At 40.0% G+C, this 18,953-nt stretch overlaps 1 protein-coding gene across 4 annotated transcripts; it reads right to left on the minus strand.

Moving 5' to 3' along the window:
* Positions 1-1,154: 1,154 nt before the first annotated feature.
* Positions 1,155-18,577, minus strand: plppr2a (phospholipid phosphatase related 2a). 4 transcript variants are annotated; one of them, XM_057346672.1, is made up of 8 exons: positions 18,340-18,577; positions 15,800-15,921; positions 10,373-10,561; positions 7,069-7,189; positions 5,755-6,005; positions 4,945-5,121; positions 4,578-4,705; positions 1,155-2,319 (listed from the first exon to the last, which is right to left on the minus strand). In XM_057346672.1, exons 2-8 carry the CDS (start codon positions 15,866-15,868, stop codon positions 2,280-2,282), a joined length of 975 nt encoding a protein of 324 aa, XP_057202655.1. In that variant the 5' UTR covers positions 15,869-15,921; positions 18,340-18,577; the 3' UTR covers positions 1,155-2,279. The 4 variants fall into 4 exon arrangements, with proteins under 4 accessions (XP_057202655.1, XP_057202654.1, XP_057202653.1 ...); XM_057346671.1 differs by having other exon boundaries at positions 4,562-4,705; XM_057346670.1 differs by having other exon boundaries at positions 1,155-2,896; positions 4,562-4,705; positions 18,340-18,576.
* Positions 18,578-18,953: the final 376 nt, after the last annotated feature.

Here is an 18,953-nt window from a genome sequence, read left to right on the forward strand (position 1 = left end):
CGCACACGCCTCCTTTTCAGATCACGCCCACTACATCTGTCGGCGCTGGAATCTGGATGTTTGCCATCATTTTCTAGCTGAGCAAACACTTCTTGCAGTATTTTAGAATTTTACTTTGTCAGTAAAAGTAACGTATAAAAGCTATATCTAATATACATTTTAAACATTTGACATGAGACGTTGTTTTATTTCCGCACGTGGCATATTGATCAATACAACATAAATGCAAGGGATTATATGCCTCATCAGTATTGAATGCACAAATAAACAAGATGAGCCAGTAGGACCTGCAAGGGTGCATGACCGCAAGATTTCGGTATGGGTCAAGTGTTGTGCAACACTGACCTCTGGCTTGTAAAAAACACTCCTCGTGTTTTGTTATGATGGTTTTAATCTAGAAAGGAAATGCTGTAGTTTACAAACGATTCTCTTACCCAACTATTAACCATAATATTTGGAAACTTAATCACTGCTAATAATAAACAGAACATTGCTCTGGCCCTAAATAAACAACGACAACCACTCTGCACTATAGCTGATATTACATGACCCGAGACTATTAAAGGGACAGTTCAACCAAGAAGGGAAATTCTGTCATGAAAATGTACTCACCCTCTAGTTGTTCCAAGCCTGTATACATTTCTTTGTTTGGTTAACCACAAAAGAAGATATTTGGAAGAATGTTAGCAGTAGCAGTTTGATTATCATAGTAGAACAAATTAGATGTAGTATTCAATACTATATAGGCCTAACTTTTTAATGAAACTGAATACTAAATCCAATAAATTCTGGATATGTGTTTAATTCCTGTAAAACATATTTCATAAAATGTGGAGGTTGGTACATCACTGCTAGCACAGGACCATGCCAGACACGCCGAAGAAGCATAAAGTTTTGAAGAAGCTCATCATCTTATTTCTTTTTTAATACAAAGAGTTTGCAAAACTGTACAAATGTCTTTTTTGGTGTATGAAAGTAGGAACAAAAGAGCTGTCGGCTTAAGGGTAAACTTGAAAGGTGATGTGTGTTATTTCTTGATGTTAAAATACTTCCTTGGAGCTTGGAAAACACCATGTTTTTAAAGAAAGTCCACTCAAAGCGCATTTAAAGAACACAAAATCAAGACTGTAGGCAAGAAAGAGAACAGACGCTGCTCAATAAAAGGATTTAAAGCACAATACATTGCACGAACACACATTTCATCTGTGGATTTTTGTGGACTAACAATGGCCTTAAGAGTAAAAAATAAATATATTACAGTCGTGAAACAAGACTATTTTAGCTGCCTGGGACACCTACTGTCAGTTGCTGTGTACATGATTCACATCAGACCAAATGGACACATTTTAAAAATAAGAAACGTATTTTAAGAAATTAAATAACTTCTAAAGTATAAAATTATGTTTTGTTGTATTGCAAAGCGTTCGGCACTATATGCAACAGCAGGGACGATAAAATGACAAGATCTTTTAATAACATCATTCATATAAAACGACACTTCACACGCTTCATAAAGCATGGTGACACAATGTGAAAAAGTTCCTCTCTATACAAGACAAAATTAAATGCATTTTGGAAAAGTGCAAATAGAAACCGATACAAATGTTACACGTGGTGGCATTCTTGTTTTGCTCGACCTGATTTTGCCAAGTGGTTGTTGACCTAAGGACAACATTTTTATAAATAAAACCTAAACCCACACCAAACCCCAACCCTAACCATAACTTACCCCTAAAATCAGAGGGAAATCATAAGTGAAAAACAATGGTTGGAAGATTAAACTTAAAATAAACTGTAAACTTCTTTCTGAAATCTGATTGGTTGATTTAAATGTTGTCCCAGGGTCAACATGATGTTGCCCTAAGGACATCAGCCACTTGGCAAAAACAGGAGAGCCCTGACAAACAAATCCACCTGTAATGACAGACTGAAACCTTTCATTTATACTGGGTGAACAGGTTTCGTTGGTCGACTTAAAAATGAGGAAATGCAGTGAAGAGGTGTTCAAGTCTGTGAGAATTGGACTTTTTGTACACATGAGGCTTAGGAACGTCACACGTCCGTTGTGTGCGAGTAAACATCAATGAAAAAGCCACAACATCACACTCTTATCACATCTGACCGCCGGAGAAATCACAGCACAAACCACACATTTAATATTACAAAGGTTGAGTCTTTCGCATGTGTTCTTCTCTTTCCGAAGCGTCCACCAGAACGGCTGCGACGTTAGAGATCTTTAGCCAAAAGAGTTCCGTGACGTCAGCGTGAGACTGTCTTCTTCAGTTCTTCTCAGGGAAAACGACAAACCGATTGACAAATCTACCACGAAAGCCAAAAGATGTGATAAAAAACTCAATAAAAACAAAGACATGCCATTTAAAAAATAAACATCAAAAGAATCAGAACGTTCAGACACTGAAATGCAAATCGCAGTCTCTTTAGTGTTCTGCATTTCGAGCTGTGCAAGAAGTCACTCGGTTCCCCTGGAAAAGGACGGGTTGGTTTTGAGAGGCCGCTAAAGGTGCACATCCTCCACCCACGGTCCCACCTCCTCTGGCCGGAGCGAGATTTTTGGCTTTCGGGGGATCGAGATCCTCAAGCACGCTTTCTGGGGCGACTCTGTTTGTTTGAGCGGTTTGTGGAGGCCCTATCTGCGGCATGGAGGATTATGGAGATGGAGGTTGGAGGGGGTGGAAATCTAGACCTGCGTCGAGTAGGACCGGTGCAGGGTGGCGACGCGTCCTGCAGAGTGGGCGGCGCAGTGGCGCGCGTGCTGGGACGGCTGGTCTAGACTTCGCTGGACATGGAGCGAGACGGTATGAGGACATCGGGGGGGACGGGGAACCGATAAGGCTGATGGTCATGTGATCTCAGTGAATGAAGATCCCCTTGGAGTCTGTAAGGGGCGAGAGAGAGGGTGTAAGGGAAGAGAGAGAGAGAGAGAATGAGAAATCAAGAAGAGAGGCGAAAAACGAGTGATGGCGTTCGGCTAGAGGAGTGATTTTCAACCCTGTTCCTGGAGGAACATCAAATGTTTTGGAGGTTTTTGTAAAGGATCCGATTTAATTCTATGGCATTTGTCACAATGTTGCATTGTTGCAGGCAGATTTACAGTAAATACATATTAGTACCGATAGTAGTGACAAAAGTCAAAACAGGAAATTAGGAGTGTCACAATAAACCGACTTTATCGTTGTCGATAATAACTGTGATATTCGAAACCCCAAAATATCGATATTGTGTTAATACTGCACACAAAATGTGATTCATTGGCCAAAAACATACACGAAATAAACAAAATGAAAAATAATATGATTGATATCGTTATTTATTTATCAAAAAAAAAAAAAACATTTCAACAGATACTGCGATAAAATTTCATTCGTGGAATTTTTTGGCCACAATGATCATGTAGTGAATATCTGATATTGTGACAGCCTGTTTAGTTACATACTGTATTATATTTATATTTTTTATTTATTATGGTAATATGTATATTTATAATAAATAACATATAAAAATAAATTTGACTGATAGCAATATTTTTTTTACATTTCAATAGATATTGCAATAATATCGTGTCCGTGAATTCTTTTGGCCATGATAATCTTGTAGTGGAAATAAGATACCGTGACAGCCCTACAGAATATTGTGAAATATATATAAATCATGGTATTTATAAAACATTTTTTCAATAAATTAAAATGATACTAACTGAAAATAATTGTGTGTAGGTTTGTAATCGGCAAGCGTATCACTTTTTTTCATAACAAATACTTTAACAAAACTGTAGAAAATAGTTGTCTTGAGTGTTATTTTAATTGGGTTCAAAATAGAAATACGACTGAATGGATGACAACTACATCAATTTTAAAACATTTCATGATATTAATGTGTGTTAGAAATCTTTTCATCCCCATATCATCTGTGAATAAACATCCAAAATGCAAACTAATGGATTCCTCGAGGAAACGGGTGGGAACCACTGGTCAAGAAAACAGACAAATAAACTTACAAATAAAATACTAGACTGAGAGAAAAGGATGACTGCATGGCGATGGTGACCGAGAGAGAAAAATAGACAAAGCATCCTAAAACGTGAGGAAGGTGAAGGTGGCCTACAATGGAAACTCACAGTTTTCGTCAGATTCGCTTGACACGGTACTGATTCATCTAAAAACAGTGACAGGCCTTCCATCTCTGACGTTCTGAATCCATTTGACTTTTGTTATAAAGATGTTTGAATCTCAAAACTGCGTCATTGAGGAATTGAGCAGCAATAGTAGCAGCAGTCAGAGTTTTTGGCTCTAAACATTTTTATATTGTTTCTCGCATTTATCATAAAAGCAACAGATTGAACTGATGGACACGTCTCCTCCGGAGGTTTGAAGGGTCGGTGTTTGGATTGTGCTGGGACAGACCGTGCTAGTGAGGGGAGAGGAGGGGGTGGGTGGGTCTCGGGAGTCACATTAGGGTCCACTGGGTCAAAATCAGACGGGGGGGGCGTAATCCATCGCCCTCATGTGTGAAGCCCTCCCACTAACCCGCTCCCTCCCCTTACCTGAGTGCCACTTAACTTTTCTAGTGGACTCTCGACGCAGGGCAGCGCCACCATGGGCACGCCCAGCACGGATTCGGGACGCTGGGGTCGCGCCGGCGGGGCCGGAGGTTTCGTCTGCTGGAAGTTGTTGATCACGCACGTCACCTAAAAGACAAATGAGAGAATGAAGAATGTATTAAATCTGCTCAAATGCTGCGCACCCATAAGGAAGCAAAATCACAGATGAGACAAAGGGCAACTTTTGCTGAAGTCTCATCTGTGTCTCAGAAGAGATCTCATTAATGTCTTAAACTGTGCTCAGATTTTTCAATTCTTCGATCAAAAGTCACGAATGAAACACAAATGAGAACTCATCGACTCAAATGTTTTATTTCTACTCTCACCAGGAAGACAGCGATGGCTCCACCGGTGAAATATCCAGCCACGACGTCGGCCCAGTGGTTGCGGTATTCGGCCACTCGGACCACGCCCACCAACATGGCCAGACACAACATGGTCAGACTGAGCGTGGGTTTGGTCAAACGTGTCCCTTTCGTTTTGAACACCAATGTCACATACATCTGCAAACAAACGCAGTGAGACAGCGCAGAAGAATCAGAGAATGTTGATCTCATATTTAATATCGGAGAACAGAGTCAGCGATCGGCTGTTTTAAGGATTGTGGGGTAAAATTTGGACAAACCCAACTGTTGGTTTAAATTAACCAAAAAATACATGGGTTAAAACAACTTGTTCATTTTAGTGCCATTTAAGGTTCCATGTTAGTTTGAAATGACATAAATAAATATTTGTTTCTATAATAAATCAGCACAAACATTAAGAAACACTTGTATTTATCAATAAACGGCTTTAGGTTGCAAATAAAACTTTTTGGTTGCAAGGCCCACTTTGTGTAGGGTGCATCACTTTCCGGCCCCCCAAATAAATACTTATAATCTTTAACTGAGAATTTTAATTAATCAAAAAATATATTCAGTTATACAATTCTGGAACATCAATTCTTTTGGTTGGTGGTCTTATTCTTCTGATGTTTGATTGCATAAAATTTGATATATTGCTATATTTCATAAAATGCCACAAAATCTGTGCCCCCCTGGATCTATCTTGGTGCCCCCCCAGGGGTCCACGGCCCACAGTTTGAGAACCACTGGTCTAAGGAAGCGTGCAAAACCGTTTCAGGCTCATGTACTCACGACGGTGTAAACTGCTGAATAAACACTGAGGGCTGCGTCTTTAGAGGGGAAAGATTTGCGTGCGGACGCCACGATGAGCGGGTTTCCCGTGCAGGCTTTGCGCTCGGTGATGTACTGGAGGTTGGAATGGCAGCCCAGCGCTGTGTAGTTTGGTCTGCATGCCGACAGGAAGTGAGGCGTCTGATTTCCTGTCACCACCTGTCCGGCATTGGCAAAGATGGTGGTGGTGAACAGGCCGAAGGTATAGACACCTGAGTGACAGAACAGAGGTCAAAGGAAAAAAAATAAGTGTGAACATTGGTCATTTTGGTGGTTAACATAATACGTAACTGAATTATTGGGTATGAATGTAATAGAGAATAAATGTAAGATATATTGTATACTCGGAAAGGCATATTTTTCATTTTCTTAATCCATTTATTACTAATGTAGTTCTATGAAACTAGGTAAAGTAAATATTTAAATAAATATTAAGTAAATATTTGTATTTTTGGAACTTTATAAATAATCCGGTAAAAAACAGAAATTCTCTGACAGGTGGGGGGCCAGAAATACACCCCATGAAATTACATGTTTTTCCTGTTTTTCTTGTAAATTTGCAGTCTTTTTCTGTAATTTGGCCGTATTTTAAAAGTAGCCTGTAAAAAAAACAGGAAAATTCTGTAAAATTACATTTTTTTTAACAGTATACATGAATAATCTATGAAAAAATAACAGTAAAATTCTGTAAAACTAAGTTTTTACAATAAGTCAACAGCATTTTCTTTTAAATGATAAAAAATGCGTAAACTAAATAGTGAGCACCTGAAAAAAAAGTCTTTTTTTACTTCGCCAGTATTTTCTTTCTTTTCTTTCATGCCCTCTCACTTGTCACATTTTATAATTTTAGTTTAAAATATATACTTTAGATTTAAATCATATTTTTTGTTAAGACTATACTCTTTGCTTTATCTTATACTCCATATCATTTTTACTTTTACCTTAAATTGTGTTCTTTTTTTTTCATTCTTACTGTGTATGTAACATATACAATCTTAAATCTTGAATCAAGACAAAATATAAATCATGTTTATTGTTCTATTAGAGCTATAGGTCATTGCTCCTGTTGCCTGTCAGTTCATCTGTCTGTGGGTAGTTGACAAATAAAACGTACATGTGTTTAGAAAACAAACTAATACAAATATGTATCAAATTAATAAAGAGAGATTTATCGTGGTTGTTAGTTTTGTTTTCAAAATGTTTGCCGTCACATCACGGGACACTTGTGCGGTTTATTTGCCATGTACCCATGTGTTGAAGTGATACTGTAAGTACCTAAGAAGCGTATGATGCGTCTCAGCAGCGGGCTGAAGTAACAGCAGTCCGCTGTGACTATGGTCTTCTCCTGCGTGACCTCTGACCTCATGAAAAACACCATCAGCTCTCCAGCCAGAATCTGCAGAAACAAATAACACAAATAACAAACACAGGCCAGGAGGAGTTCTGCTTTCACGTGCCAAAACATCCTACACCATTTGTTTCGGAAACGACAAACCGAGTTCAATTATGTGTGGCACTATTTGGTGAATACAAAGACTTATAAGTCTGCTTAATTTGAATGGCGTGCAACTAATAATCGCTCCTTTTTAATAAACATGCAGCACCAGAAGCTAATTCATCGCTCTAAAATTGGAAATCTGATGCAAGATAAGTGAAAAACCTCTGATGCACTCGGTTTATACGCCCAACATGACGCTAAAAGATCTGAAGATACAACGAACACTCACGTCACGTTCACAAGCTTCAACACAGACTGACAGAGAGCGACGTTAGAGATGAGACACGAGGGACAGGAACGCGGCGTTCATCTCGCACATTTCCCAGATTAGCACCCGACCGCTGACACAGACTGACAGATCGTGACATCAGTGATGCGTGATCAACACACAGAGCCACTCATGAACCGTGTGTGTGATGCACTGGATTGTGAATGTGCGTGTGTGTGTGTGTGTATCGCAGTTCCAGTGTGAATAATGCATTACTGAATGTGATTTGAGGTGGTTCTCTATAATATGAAGTAGAACTCCACATGCAAACAGCAAGAACAACTTATTACTTCCCATAATGCATCATACATTTTTAACGCCATACTAATCAAACAAAATGGACGTTTTTATTTAGATTATTAATGTGTCGTTGCATGGTATTATTTAGGATCATATCAATGCAAATACACATGCAAACACATGACACCTTTATTCTAAAGTGATGCTGCATGTGATGAAACACTGAAACACTTCAAGTCTGATAATGTGACGTTCTCTCTTTTCATCTCTGTTATAGTGATGTAAAGCTGATCATAAACAGACTATTTCCTGAAGCTACACGTGGGCATCGATGCCACGCAGAAAGCCGCACAGTTCAGACATATGTCGAGATTTCAGGACGTTCAACCCTCAGGCGGGCAGTGCCATCTGCCTTACTATCCCAGGTGGCATCGCTGTGCACATACTCCAGTTCTTCCTCTGCGCTCTGAAAATGTGAATTACGGTCTGTGATGCAATTTAAATGAACATCAAATGAAATCTCTAAATGATATTTACCCTAAAACATCAAGCAGCTAATTATGTTGCTGTTTTAGAATGAAATGCACTGAAGAATGGTGACCTGCTGATGTCATTCCTCAAACACACATCTCCAGCAGAAAGGCTTGTTTTATTTGATTTTTAAATATCAATGTAGGATTTAAATGTGTTGTTCCAGCTCAACAGAAACTAGAGCCAAGTTTAAGTTAATACCAAAAAGAATAATTTTATTTAACGATTACACTGCAGCAACAATTTAATACGCTTGTTGAATTGCGTGCGAGTTAAATAAGTTTAATTCTTACAATTCTTAAAATCAAATCACAATACTGTCTGAATGTAGGTTTGGTCAGTGAATGGTGCCATAGAAGAACCATTATCGGTTCCGCAAAGAACCATTCAGTCGAACGTTCTTTCTTACTTTTTACTAATCTAAAGAACATTTTTTCACCACAAAGAACACTTTGTAAAACAGAAAGGTTCTTCGGATGTTCTTTATGGAACCATTCAGACGAAAAAGGTTCTTGTGGCATCGTGAAGCACCTTTCTTTTTAAGAAGCATAGCCCCATGCACATCTCTTGTTTAGCTCAGGGGTGGTTTAATTCTGGGGGGATTTGGGTCACTTAGTCTTGGACAGAACACTGGCTGACGAAACCACAAAAACTGCACTTTTTCTACATTTACACTGTCAGTCAATCTCTGAATCCTTGTTCGTGGGTTCATTCCACTCTGCCTGGTATGATGGCTTGTACTTTTAAAAATGTATCCATTTCCTATTCATTCATTGCTTTCTCATGTCGACTTCTTTGTTTTCACTCAGATCCATTCCTGTCCACACACACACACACACACACACACACACACACACACACACACACACACACACACACACACACACACACACACACACACACACACACACACACCATGTTTTATGGGGACATTCCATAGACGCAATGGTTTTTATACTGTACAAACTGTATATCATATTCCCTACCCCTAACCCACCCCCTAACCCTAACAATCACACACAACTGTCTGCTCTTTTAGATTTTCAAAAAAGTTAATTCTGTATGATTTATAAGCTTGTTTCCTCATGGGGACAAAAAAATGTCCCCACAAGGACAATTATTTTGGATATTGCCATCTTTGTGGGGATATTTTGTCCCCATACCGTAGGGTTTACCCTTCCCACACACATGCACACACACACACACAGGATTGGCAGCGTACACTCACCCAAACATACACACATGCACCACATGCGCGTGTGGCAGGACTCAGGAAAGGAGGGAGACAGATCCATGTGGTCTCACAATCTGTTCCCTCATGCTCGCAATGTGAGAGACTTGTGTTTCTTTACATTTAGGTTAACTCCTGTCATGTTTTGCTTAAAATTCCTTTCGGGGGAATAAAAATAGACACAAAAGTAAACTGCTGGTGTAGAATAAGATATAGTGCTATAAACCGAACATTTGATGCAAATCCTGAAGATTTCTTCTGGAACTCTGATAAAGTCATTCTGAAGTGTTTGCTGGAGAAAGAGCGAGAAGAAAACTTCTAAATCTTTCACACTAAAATCAAACCAGAATAATAGAATAAGAAATTTGAAGGAAACGAAAGACATGTTAAGCCCGTTACATTTTCTTGCAATTGCACATTATTTTGATTCCAATTAAGCTTATTTTTCCTCCATTTTCTCTTTTTGTTATACTTGGATGTATTTTCCTTTATTATATTTAACCAAAATATTTATTTCAATTCAGCAGAAGCAACGTTCTGCGTCTCTGTGTGTAATAAGTGTTATTTATAAAAATGAGATTTTTTTTCCATAATGATCATGAGCATTGGAGAGATGCTAACGTTCATCATTGTCAATTTGATAGAAGCACCCCCACACCCTCACGTTCTTTCGCTCAGATTGTCCAAAACCGACATCCTCACGCTGAAGGATGATTCATTCACACTAAAGTTCATTCTCTCTCCACCCACGAGCGCACAGCAGCCGAGACCAACGCAAAGACAGGACAGCTTCATTCCACGAGCTACTCACCGTCAATGTAGGTACAGCGGCGACCAGAGAGTACACCAGCACCGGGGGCACGTTACCGGTCTCATCCGGTCCGGGGTAGGGTTTGGAGAACGCCTTATCGAAGCAGAAGAAGCCCTGGACGTGCACGGGGAACGTGTCGGTGTACTCGAAGTAGTACGCCAGGAGAACGGTGCCTGCCATGATCACCAGCTGAAAATAGAACATGATCCACGGTTTACAAGAGAATGAAGACACGCCGTCGCAGCGATCACGCCACACGACGGAGGAGTCGTGAGATTGAAAGAGTTACATGCTGTTCTTTCAGAGCATCAGACGGTGAGAGATGAGAGAGATGAGAGAGAGTGAGAGAGAGAGAGAGAGAGGAGGAAAGAGGCACCGTGGAACAGCGGGAGGGACAGTGTGAATTTGAGCCTTGCCAGCTACAAATGAGCTCAACAGTGTGTGTGCGGGTACACGTAGGTGTCATTTGGATGTGTATGTGCAGGCTAGGGTGTGAACGCGCTCATTAGCGAGTTTTAGGGCGTCTTCATTCAAGCCGTTTCTCAAGTCATGCTTCTCTTTAAATCTCTGAAGTACACACAACATGTTGCAGCTCAGCTGTGAAGAGCTACTGGTTTACATTAACCCCGTCTTGATATTCTAGCCTTGTGGCAGGGTCATGACAGCCCCACGTGTTTTGTGTGGAAACGCATGGTCATTGTTTGTTTATGATGGCCATGCGTTCTCATCGTTTGGCCCCGCCCCCTCGTTTCCTCGTTTAGCTTCCCGCCAGTGTTTGATTCCCTACACCTGCCTAGTGTTATTATTCCTTGTTAGTTCCCCTATTTAATGCCCTCGTGTTTGCTGTCTCGTTTCGGTTCATTGCGTGTGAGTAGATGTTCTTACCTCATGTCATGGTTCCTGAAGTTCTAGTTTTGTCGAGTTCCTGTAAGCGTGTTAGTTTAGTGTCATGAAACTCATGGACAGAACCCAGATGCAGACAGCTCTAAACCAAAAAGTCTTTATTTTATAAGACATGAAAACATAACTAAAAATCCCTCGAGGGGGAAACAGAACCAAAACATGACAAGATAAAAACAAAACTCAATTTTAACTAAATAAACTCACAGGGCAGACAAAACATGATGGTGGGGGTCACAAAACGGTGCCGCACAAGACAGCAAACACAAAGGCTTTAAATAGGGAAGCAACTAAGGAGAGGTAACGAGGGAGACAGGTGTAGGGCCTAAAATAATGATGGGATAATGAATAAGGAAACAAGGGGGCGGGGCTAAGACTCGAGACAGAAGAGCGCATGACATCCAACACAAACACAAGAAGTGGGGCTGTCATCATCCCGTCCGCCAGAACAAGAGACACAGCCGCTAGGAAGGCGGGATCATGACATTAGTTGATCCTGTCCTTGTTTTTGCCCCCTCGTGGGAAGTCTTTGTTTTGAAGTTCTTTGTTCTGTTATCGTTTGCCCCCTTGGGGGTTTTTATGTTTTCGTTAATAAAGTATCTGAGTTTTTTCGTACCGCTGCCTGCACTTGGGTTCTCTTTCCTTGACTTTGTGACATAACCCTGACAGAAGGGGCTTATTTCAGCCAAACAACAGATCTCTTTTCCCAAGCAAAACACTTCCCAAGAACTTGGAACACAAACTTGGTGTTGGCTTTTAAAAAATATTCACTTTGATTATTTTACCCAGATCCGTCAACCCACACAAACACCCACATACACCCATCTACCCACACACACCAGACCAATGCTTTCCTCATCTCTCAAACAAATGTGTTTTTTGTATATATTTGTCACCGTGAATAACTAATGGGGTTAAAATATTCAGCACAATAGTTTTCCTTGGTAGATTACTGTATATCATTAATATCACCGCAACAAAAATAACTCCATAACATACATGAGTACTACTGTACTAGTGCAGTAGTGACAGTAGTCCACCAGGGGGCACTCGGGAGCTGCAGTTGGTCAATCAGATTACTAATAGTAACTAAAACAATGTGCTATTACATGGTCATGTTTAGGAGAAATTCGTTATTAATTAAGTGATGGAAGCCATCATTTTCTCCTGGCGTTATATTAAAAGGGTATTTCTAAAACAAGTCTAGAACCAGAATACAAAGGTGGACTATTTTGCACACTAATAAACATCCAAGGAACTATCAAGCATTCCTTGACAAGCATTCCAAAACACATAACCCTGATAGCACACATACATCTGGTTTATGTCTATTTGATGTCTGCATTTACATCTGCAAGACATCTACAATACATAGTTTGCTCATCTGCAATACGTCTCGGAGATGTCTGCTGTCAGACGTCATATAGACATCTAGAAGATGTCTGTAAGATGTTTATGATTTAGAATGGATGTAAAGCAGCTCTTTCTAAGATGTTTAGCAGATGTTTTTATGCAGCAGATCTCCAGATCTTTAGCAGACATATTACAGACGTTCAGACGTCTCCGAGACGTATTGCAGATGAGCAAACTATGTATTGCAGATGTCTTGCAGATGTAAATGCAGACGTCAAATAGACGTAAGCCAGATGGATTGTGCTATCTGGGAAGCAACCTTAAATCAACACGGTAAAAAAAGCTTATGTTCATCTGTTATTTCCTTGGTTAGAAATACTCCAAAATGTTTAAATAGCACACAGCATGCTGGAACATGCTTGGCAAGACTGTGTGAAATGATCATTCAGCCCACGGTGTCAGAATCACTCTGAGGGTCTGTGTTCACTCAAACAGCTCTAATGAGTGAGAGCGGGGGGAAGACACTTCCATATGGCAACATGTTTTTTCACGGCAAGACTACATCAAATAATAATCATTCTGTTCTAAAGAACCGAGTTCATAAAATGTCAGCTCAGAGTTCATAAAATGTCAAATCGGTCCAATGTTGATCTTGAAGGAGTCGGGAGACTGAGCAAAGGCTTGCGTGTTAAATACTCCGTATGTAATATAGCCATGTGAAACGTGCTATAGAAATCAATTTGAACTGAACTAAACGCATATATATGGACATTTAAAGGGACAGTCCACACAAAAAAAATCTCTCATCATTTACTCAGCCTCATGTCATTCCAAACCTAAATGAGTTTCCTTCTTCTGCAGAAGACAGAAGAAGATATTTTAAAGAACGCTGGTAACCAAATAACATTAAACCCCACTGACCTCCATTGTATGGACACAAGACCCCACAAGAACTTGGTGACCCGGATATGTAGGCTTAGTTCAAAGCCTCTGATACAGAAATCTGATATACTGTACGGCCATGTAGTTAATGGCTTTCTTTCTTCTGCAGGAAACAAAAGAAGATATTTTGAAGAACGTTGGTAACCAAACAACACCGAACCCCATTGACTTCCACTGTATAGACACAAAACCACTGAGACGTTTCTCAAAATATCTTCTTTTGTGTTCCAGTGAAGAAAGAGTCATATTGAAATCAGGCTGATCTTTTATTTTTAGAGCTCGTCCTGTTGAACAATGTGTGTGATGCTGGCAGACGCTGAAGGTTGTCTGGAGGTTTGAGTGACAGCTCTTGTTATATTCATAGCTCATTAAGGGCTCTTATTCTGTCTGATGAGCAGAACTAAACAGCATCGGAGTGCTTCAAACTGAGCGAAGATGATGGATGGAGTTACGAGTTTGAACTCCCATTTATTGTTTTGTGCCATTTTGCATCCTAATACATAACATTCTTGCATCTCATTCAATAGTTTAGACGCCTGTGTGCCAAATTCTGTGTTTTCGTGCATGCGTGTGGTTAAATAACATTATTCTACTGTGGACTGCTGAGATGTTGTTCTATTTAAATTAAGATAATTTAGGACCCTGCCGTGTTGTGCTTGTCTTAATTTCACTGTTCTCCCGTTCATCCGTCGAGAGCAGCAGTACTCCTCCAGATTCCCCGCTGGGTCCCTTTCATCCTCCTACTAAGACAAACCCTTAAACTCCCACGATGCTCGTCAGCGAATGTTTCAAACGCTTACGAAAAAAATTCCTTTCGTTTCTTAAACCTCTCTGTCTTTTGGCGATCTCTATGCAGCGCCACTATCAAAAGAACGGGAGAAACTGCCCACAACTGCATTTACTGCCAAAACTCCATTGACCGTGAAAAAGATAAAGATATGGATCTTTCTGCCATGTATCTACATTCAGTCTTTAGATTGAAATGTCTTTAGATCTCACTTAATCGCAGAAGAATGGCTTTTACTCGGCTGAGATGTGCTTGAAACGAATATTCAAAGACAAATGTGCAAGCACACACAAGCACACACACACGCACACACGCACACACACACACACGCACGCACACACACACACACACACACACACACACACACACACACACACACACACGCAGGCTTTGGTTGACTATCCCCGTGGGGACAGTCCATAGGCGTAATGTTTTTATACTGTACAAACTGTATATTCTATCCCCTATCCCTAACCCAACCCCTAAACCTAAAGATCATAGAACACTTTTTGCATTTTTAGATTTGTAAAAAATATTGTTCTGTACAATTTATTAGCTTTTTTGCCCCTGGGGACCTCAATTTTGGTCCCCACGGTGACACGAGTCCCCATGTGTTGGTGTGTATTCAGGTTTAGGTCCCCACCGGGATATACAAACATGAACACACACACACACACACACACACATACACACATCCTTCAGATCTATCTACAGACTTTCTCATAATAAATGTAATACATTCAATTAATTCTAATAAAATATCTATTCTATTCTATTCTATTCTATTCTATTCTAAAGAGTAAACTATGATAAAACATAAATTAAGCCCATACAAAATAGAGAAACATGCGCCCTCTACTGGATCTCAGGGGAAGTACAAAGCTAAAAAAATTCAGCACCACAGACACAAAATTAAACTGAACTGCAACTTTGTGTTCCTTTTCTAAGAAGGCTGCATTTCAAGTCACTTACATTAAAGCAGTCTGTTTACAGTAACTTATCTTAAATATAATTTTGGTTATATAATTCAGATTTGACTTTTCTGGCTTACTGTTATGATTGTGTACAGTTCTGAGGTATACATAAAGTCCTGATATTTCACATAAACTCTTTACATCCATGTTGACAACTGATTTTATGTATCAGTGTGAGGGTGTGTTTACTATAAGACAATATAATGCTGTATAAAGGCACGTGTGGAATAGAAGCATCTATAAATGATGGCAAAGACGCAGAAACAGAAAAAAAAGAGATCCAGCTGATTGGTTTCCATAGTAACAGCAGTGGAGGCAAGAGTCATGATGTGTTTATGATGCACATGCAATATGCGCACACATACACACACAAACAATAACAAAATAGTCCATTACTATCAGATTATGCTAAGAAAGAAAGAATTTTGGAACAAAGTTTAGGATTAGAATTGAGGTTGCAGATGAACTCACCTCCACGAACAGAAAACACGGCACAATGGAAGTGCTGCCCTTCACAGCTGGCTTCTCCTCTACTGCCATGATAGATTCTTCTGATGTCTCTCTTCTTCTTCTCTCAGTCTGGCCTTAGTCTTCTAACACGACAGAAAAACAGAGATCAGGTCAGAAAGTTAACCTCAACAGTACTGTCTTAAAGGGCCAGTTCACCCAAAAATGAAACCGTTGTCACCCACATCTCATTCCAAACCTGTCTGCTGAACATTAAAAAAGATATTTTGAAGAACCTTGGTAACCAAACAACACTGAACCCCATTGGCTTCCATTGTATGGACACAAAACCACTGATACATTTCTCAAAATATCTTCTTTTGTGTTCCACTGAAGAAAGAGTCACATACAGATTTTGAATAAATAAATGACTTATTTTTTTATTTTTGGGCCAACTATCCCATTAGGGTTTAAGGATATTCTTTCTGCACATTGTGCGACTCCAATTAATCAAAAAAAAAAAATCTTTACTTGAAATGTCCCATCCACTGCTCTCCAGTATTGTTCCTGCGTTCATCCGTGAATGACAGAGCAACATTTTGTCAGCGGGTCTGTTCAACATCACATCCTCTGAGTTCAGGGCAGAACATGAATATAGCATGAGACCAGAAAGCCTCCAGTACAAGCCTCTGCTTTTAGTCTGTCTTATACTCACAGCGGTCAACATTTGTATTCATATTCAGCAGACGTGTAAGAGTAAGAGTTCTACCGGTTGATATTCATGTCTTATTAAAAAAACAGGAAAGGCATCAATGCCCCGATTCGGCCTCATATTTGAAGTGAAGGATTTCTGAAACATTTTCTTTGTTGCCAGGCAACACTGGAACGGATTTTGTGTGCGGTGTTGTTACAATGACTTTTGGGAAAGATGTGTATTACCTAAACTGTGTGTTAAGATGCCTGGGATGAGATTGCAAATTTGACAAAATAGTAAATATTCAAATAAAAGATAATGGACAAGGAATAGTTTACCCAAAAATGAAATTTTATAATTTGCCCTCTCCCCTTATGTTATTTCAAATCTGTATGACTTTCTTTCTTTTTTCTGCAGAGCACAAAAGAAGATATTTGAAAGAATGTTGGTAACCAAACTACTGCAGTACCCACACTGTATACTTCTGTGTGAACACAAAACAAATGACAAGCCAATGGGAACAGATTTTTTATATTTTTGAGTGAACTACCACTTAAAACAACTTTTAATGTTTTTTTTTTAGAATAGTTCAAAATAAATATGATCTCATTTTTATTCAACCACACAGCCATACTGGGTATAAGCTGTATATTACAATTTTTTATAGCCAAATGTTGACCTAAAACAAGAACTTTTGATAATGGTGTGCCATGTTATTGCATTTATTATGACGATTTAAGCTCTAAAAATGAAACATTAGGACTCTGAACAGCATCTAAAGTGTCTGGGAAACAACACATCACATATGGCACCGTCATGTGTAGTATCGGGCTCAGACGACACCCCTGTGGACCGTTCACACACCGTCTGCTGCATGCTGCAGACAAAAACGAAAAGCTCCAATCTGATTGGTCCACACAGTCCTCCACCCACAGGATGCTCAAGTTTGCCCGAACCCAAAACTGTGCATCCAAGATACCAAAATGACACGATGAGCGCTTCTGAAGAGGGCTTTTCGCAAGGTTGCCAAATGGACCTTTATAGTGCCACAAGCAAAAGTGCTAAAAACACCAGAGAACAGGCCAAAATCAATATCTTGCACTAGGAAATTATGTTTTGATGTTTGAATGACAAACTAAGACTAGGCCTGAGAATATTTATTTATATATTCAGTTAGTTTAGTCAAGAGGTTGTGGATTGTCAGGGTCACAGACAGTCTGTGCCTTGACATTTCTACACCTCTATACTCTTCATGTATTTAAGTTAACAATTGCCTCGTTTGTTGAAGAAACATTTGAGACTATGATGATACTCACATCAAATATGACCTATGAAAGAGCAACATCTGAGCAATAACATAAAAAAAAATAATAGAGAGACATAGACTTTCTATAGGAAAATGCATTTCTTTTCTTTTTTTTAAAGACACATGTCCAAGACTGTAATCCTCTTGATGGCACTGTATGCACCTGCATTTGTGTGTTTGGTTTCAGCTACCCCCAAAACACGGTACACGTTTCTAATCACTGAGCGCATCACCTGCCGACAGCGCACCTTCAGGCTATTAAAGATGGGGGTCGCATGCACGGCAGAGAAAAAGAGAGCAAGACAGATCAAGAGAGCATTAAAGCCTGAGGGATTTCGCCATTCAGGGTAATTAGAGCTTGCGTTTAGAGAATACCACACCCCCACATTCTTCTGCTCGTGATTTCCACAGATATGAACAGCAAACATCAGTCAAATTTCCATGATCCCTCGTGCCAAACCTCACCCTCACAGGCACCCCTATATTAAATGCATGCAGGGCTCCACCAATGGAATAAAGCATCGACTGTAATGGTGACCAGAAGCGTGCGCATCACCCACTTACTTCGCACCCTGCAGCGGCGGCGTCCGGGTTCCTATGCGGAGGCCATGTCGTGCGCTGTCCGTGGTGCGCACCAATCCAGCTTCCCTCTCCTCCTCGCCGTTTGTCTTCGGGATTTTTCTCCAGCGCACGAGCGTCTCCCTCGCGCGCATTAACGCGTGCAGATGCGCTCGCGGTCTGTGCGCAAAGCAACGCGAGAGCGCGCACCGGCGACTCCCTCCGTAATGAGGCGTGAGAGATTAAATCACCTCCGCCGCAGATTTTCTCAATACTGAGAGAGAGCGAGAGAGAGAGAGAGTCGGATTTGTATTCACTAGACTCTCTCTCAGTATTCAGGTGACCATATATAGGTTAATAACACCTTGACATTAAATTGGGTCAATTTTCATCAGGCGTGTCAATACAAGCAACAAACAATTACATTGCGCTCTTTGGTGCATTGCAATACATTACTGTTGGCACTGTTGGCACTCATTTTCATCTTAACATCAGTTTCTTGGTACAGGAACTACTGGAAGAATACAATCTTCATGCTGCCATTTCCCTTGCAATATTCACATTGAAGTCTGAAATAACAATACAAAGATCAACATGTCAGAAACAAACAATCCTCTGGA

This window comes from Triplophysa rosa, linkage group LG11 (assembly GCF_024868665.1).
Source record: "Triplophysa rosa linkage group LG11, Trosa_1v2, whole genome shotgun sequence".
NCBI classification, from domain to species: Eukaryota; Metazoa; Chordata; class Actinopteri; order Cypriniformes; family Nemacheilidae; genus Triplophysa; species Triplophysa rosa.

Coding starts and splice junctions, on each gene's coding strand:
- plppr2a (XM_057346669.1), bottom strand. CDS start 15,868: ATGGCAGTAGAGGAGAAGCCAGCTGTGAAGGGCAGCACTTCCATTGTG. Junction 7,190..10,372: donor CCGCTGTACCTACATTGACG/GTGAGTAGCTCG, acceptor TTGTTTCTGCAG/ATTCTGGCTGGAGAGCTGAT. Junction 2,897..4,577: donor GTCGAGAGTCCACTAGAAAA/GTTAAGTGGCAC, acceptor CGCCCCTTACAG/ACTCCAAGGGGATCTTCATT.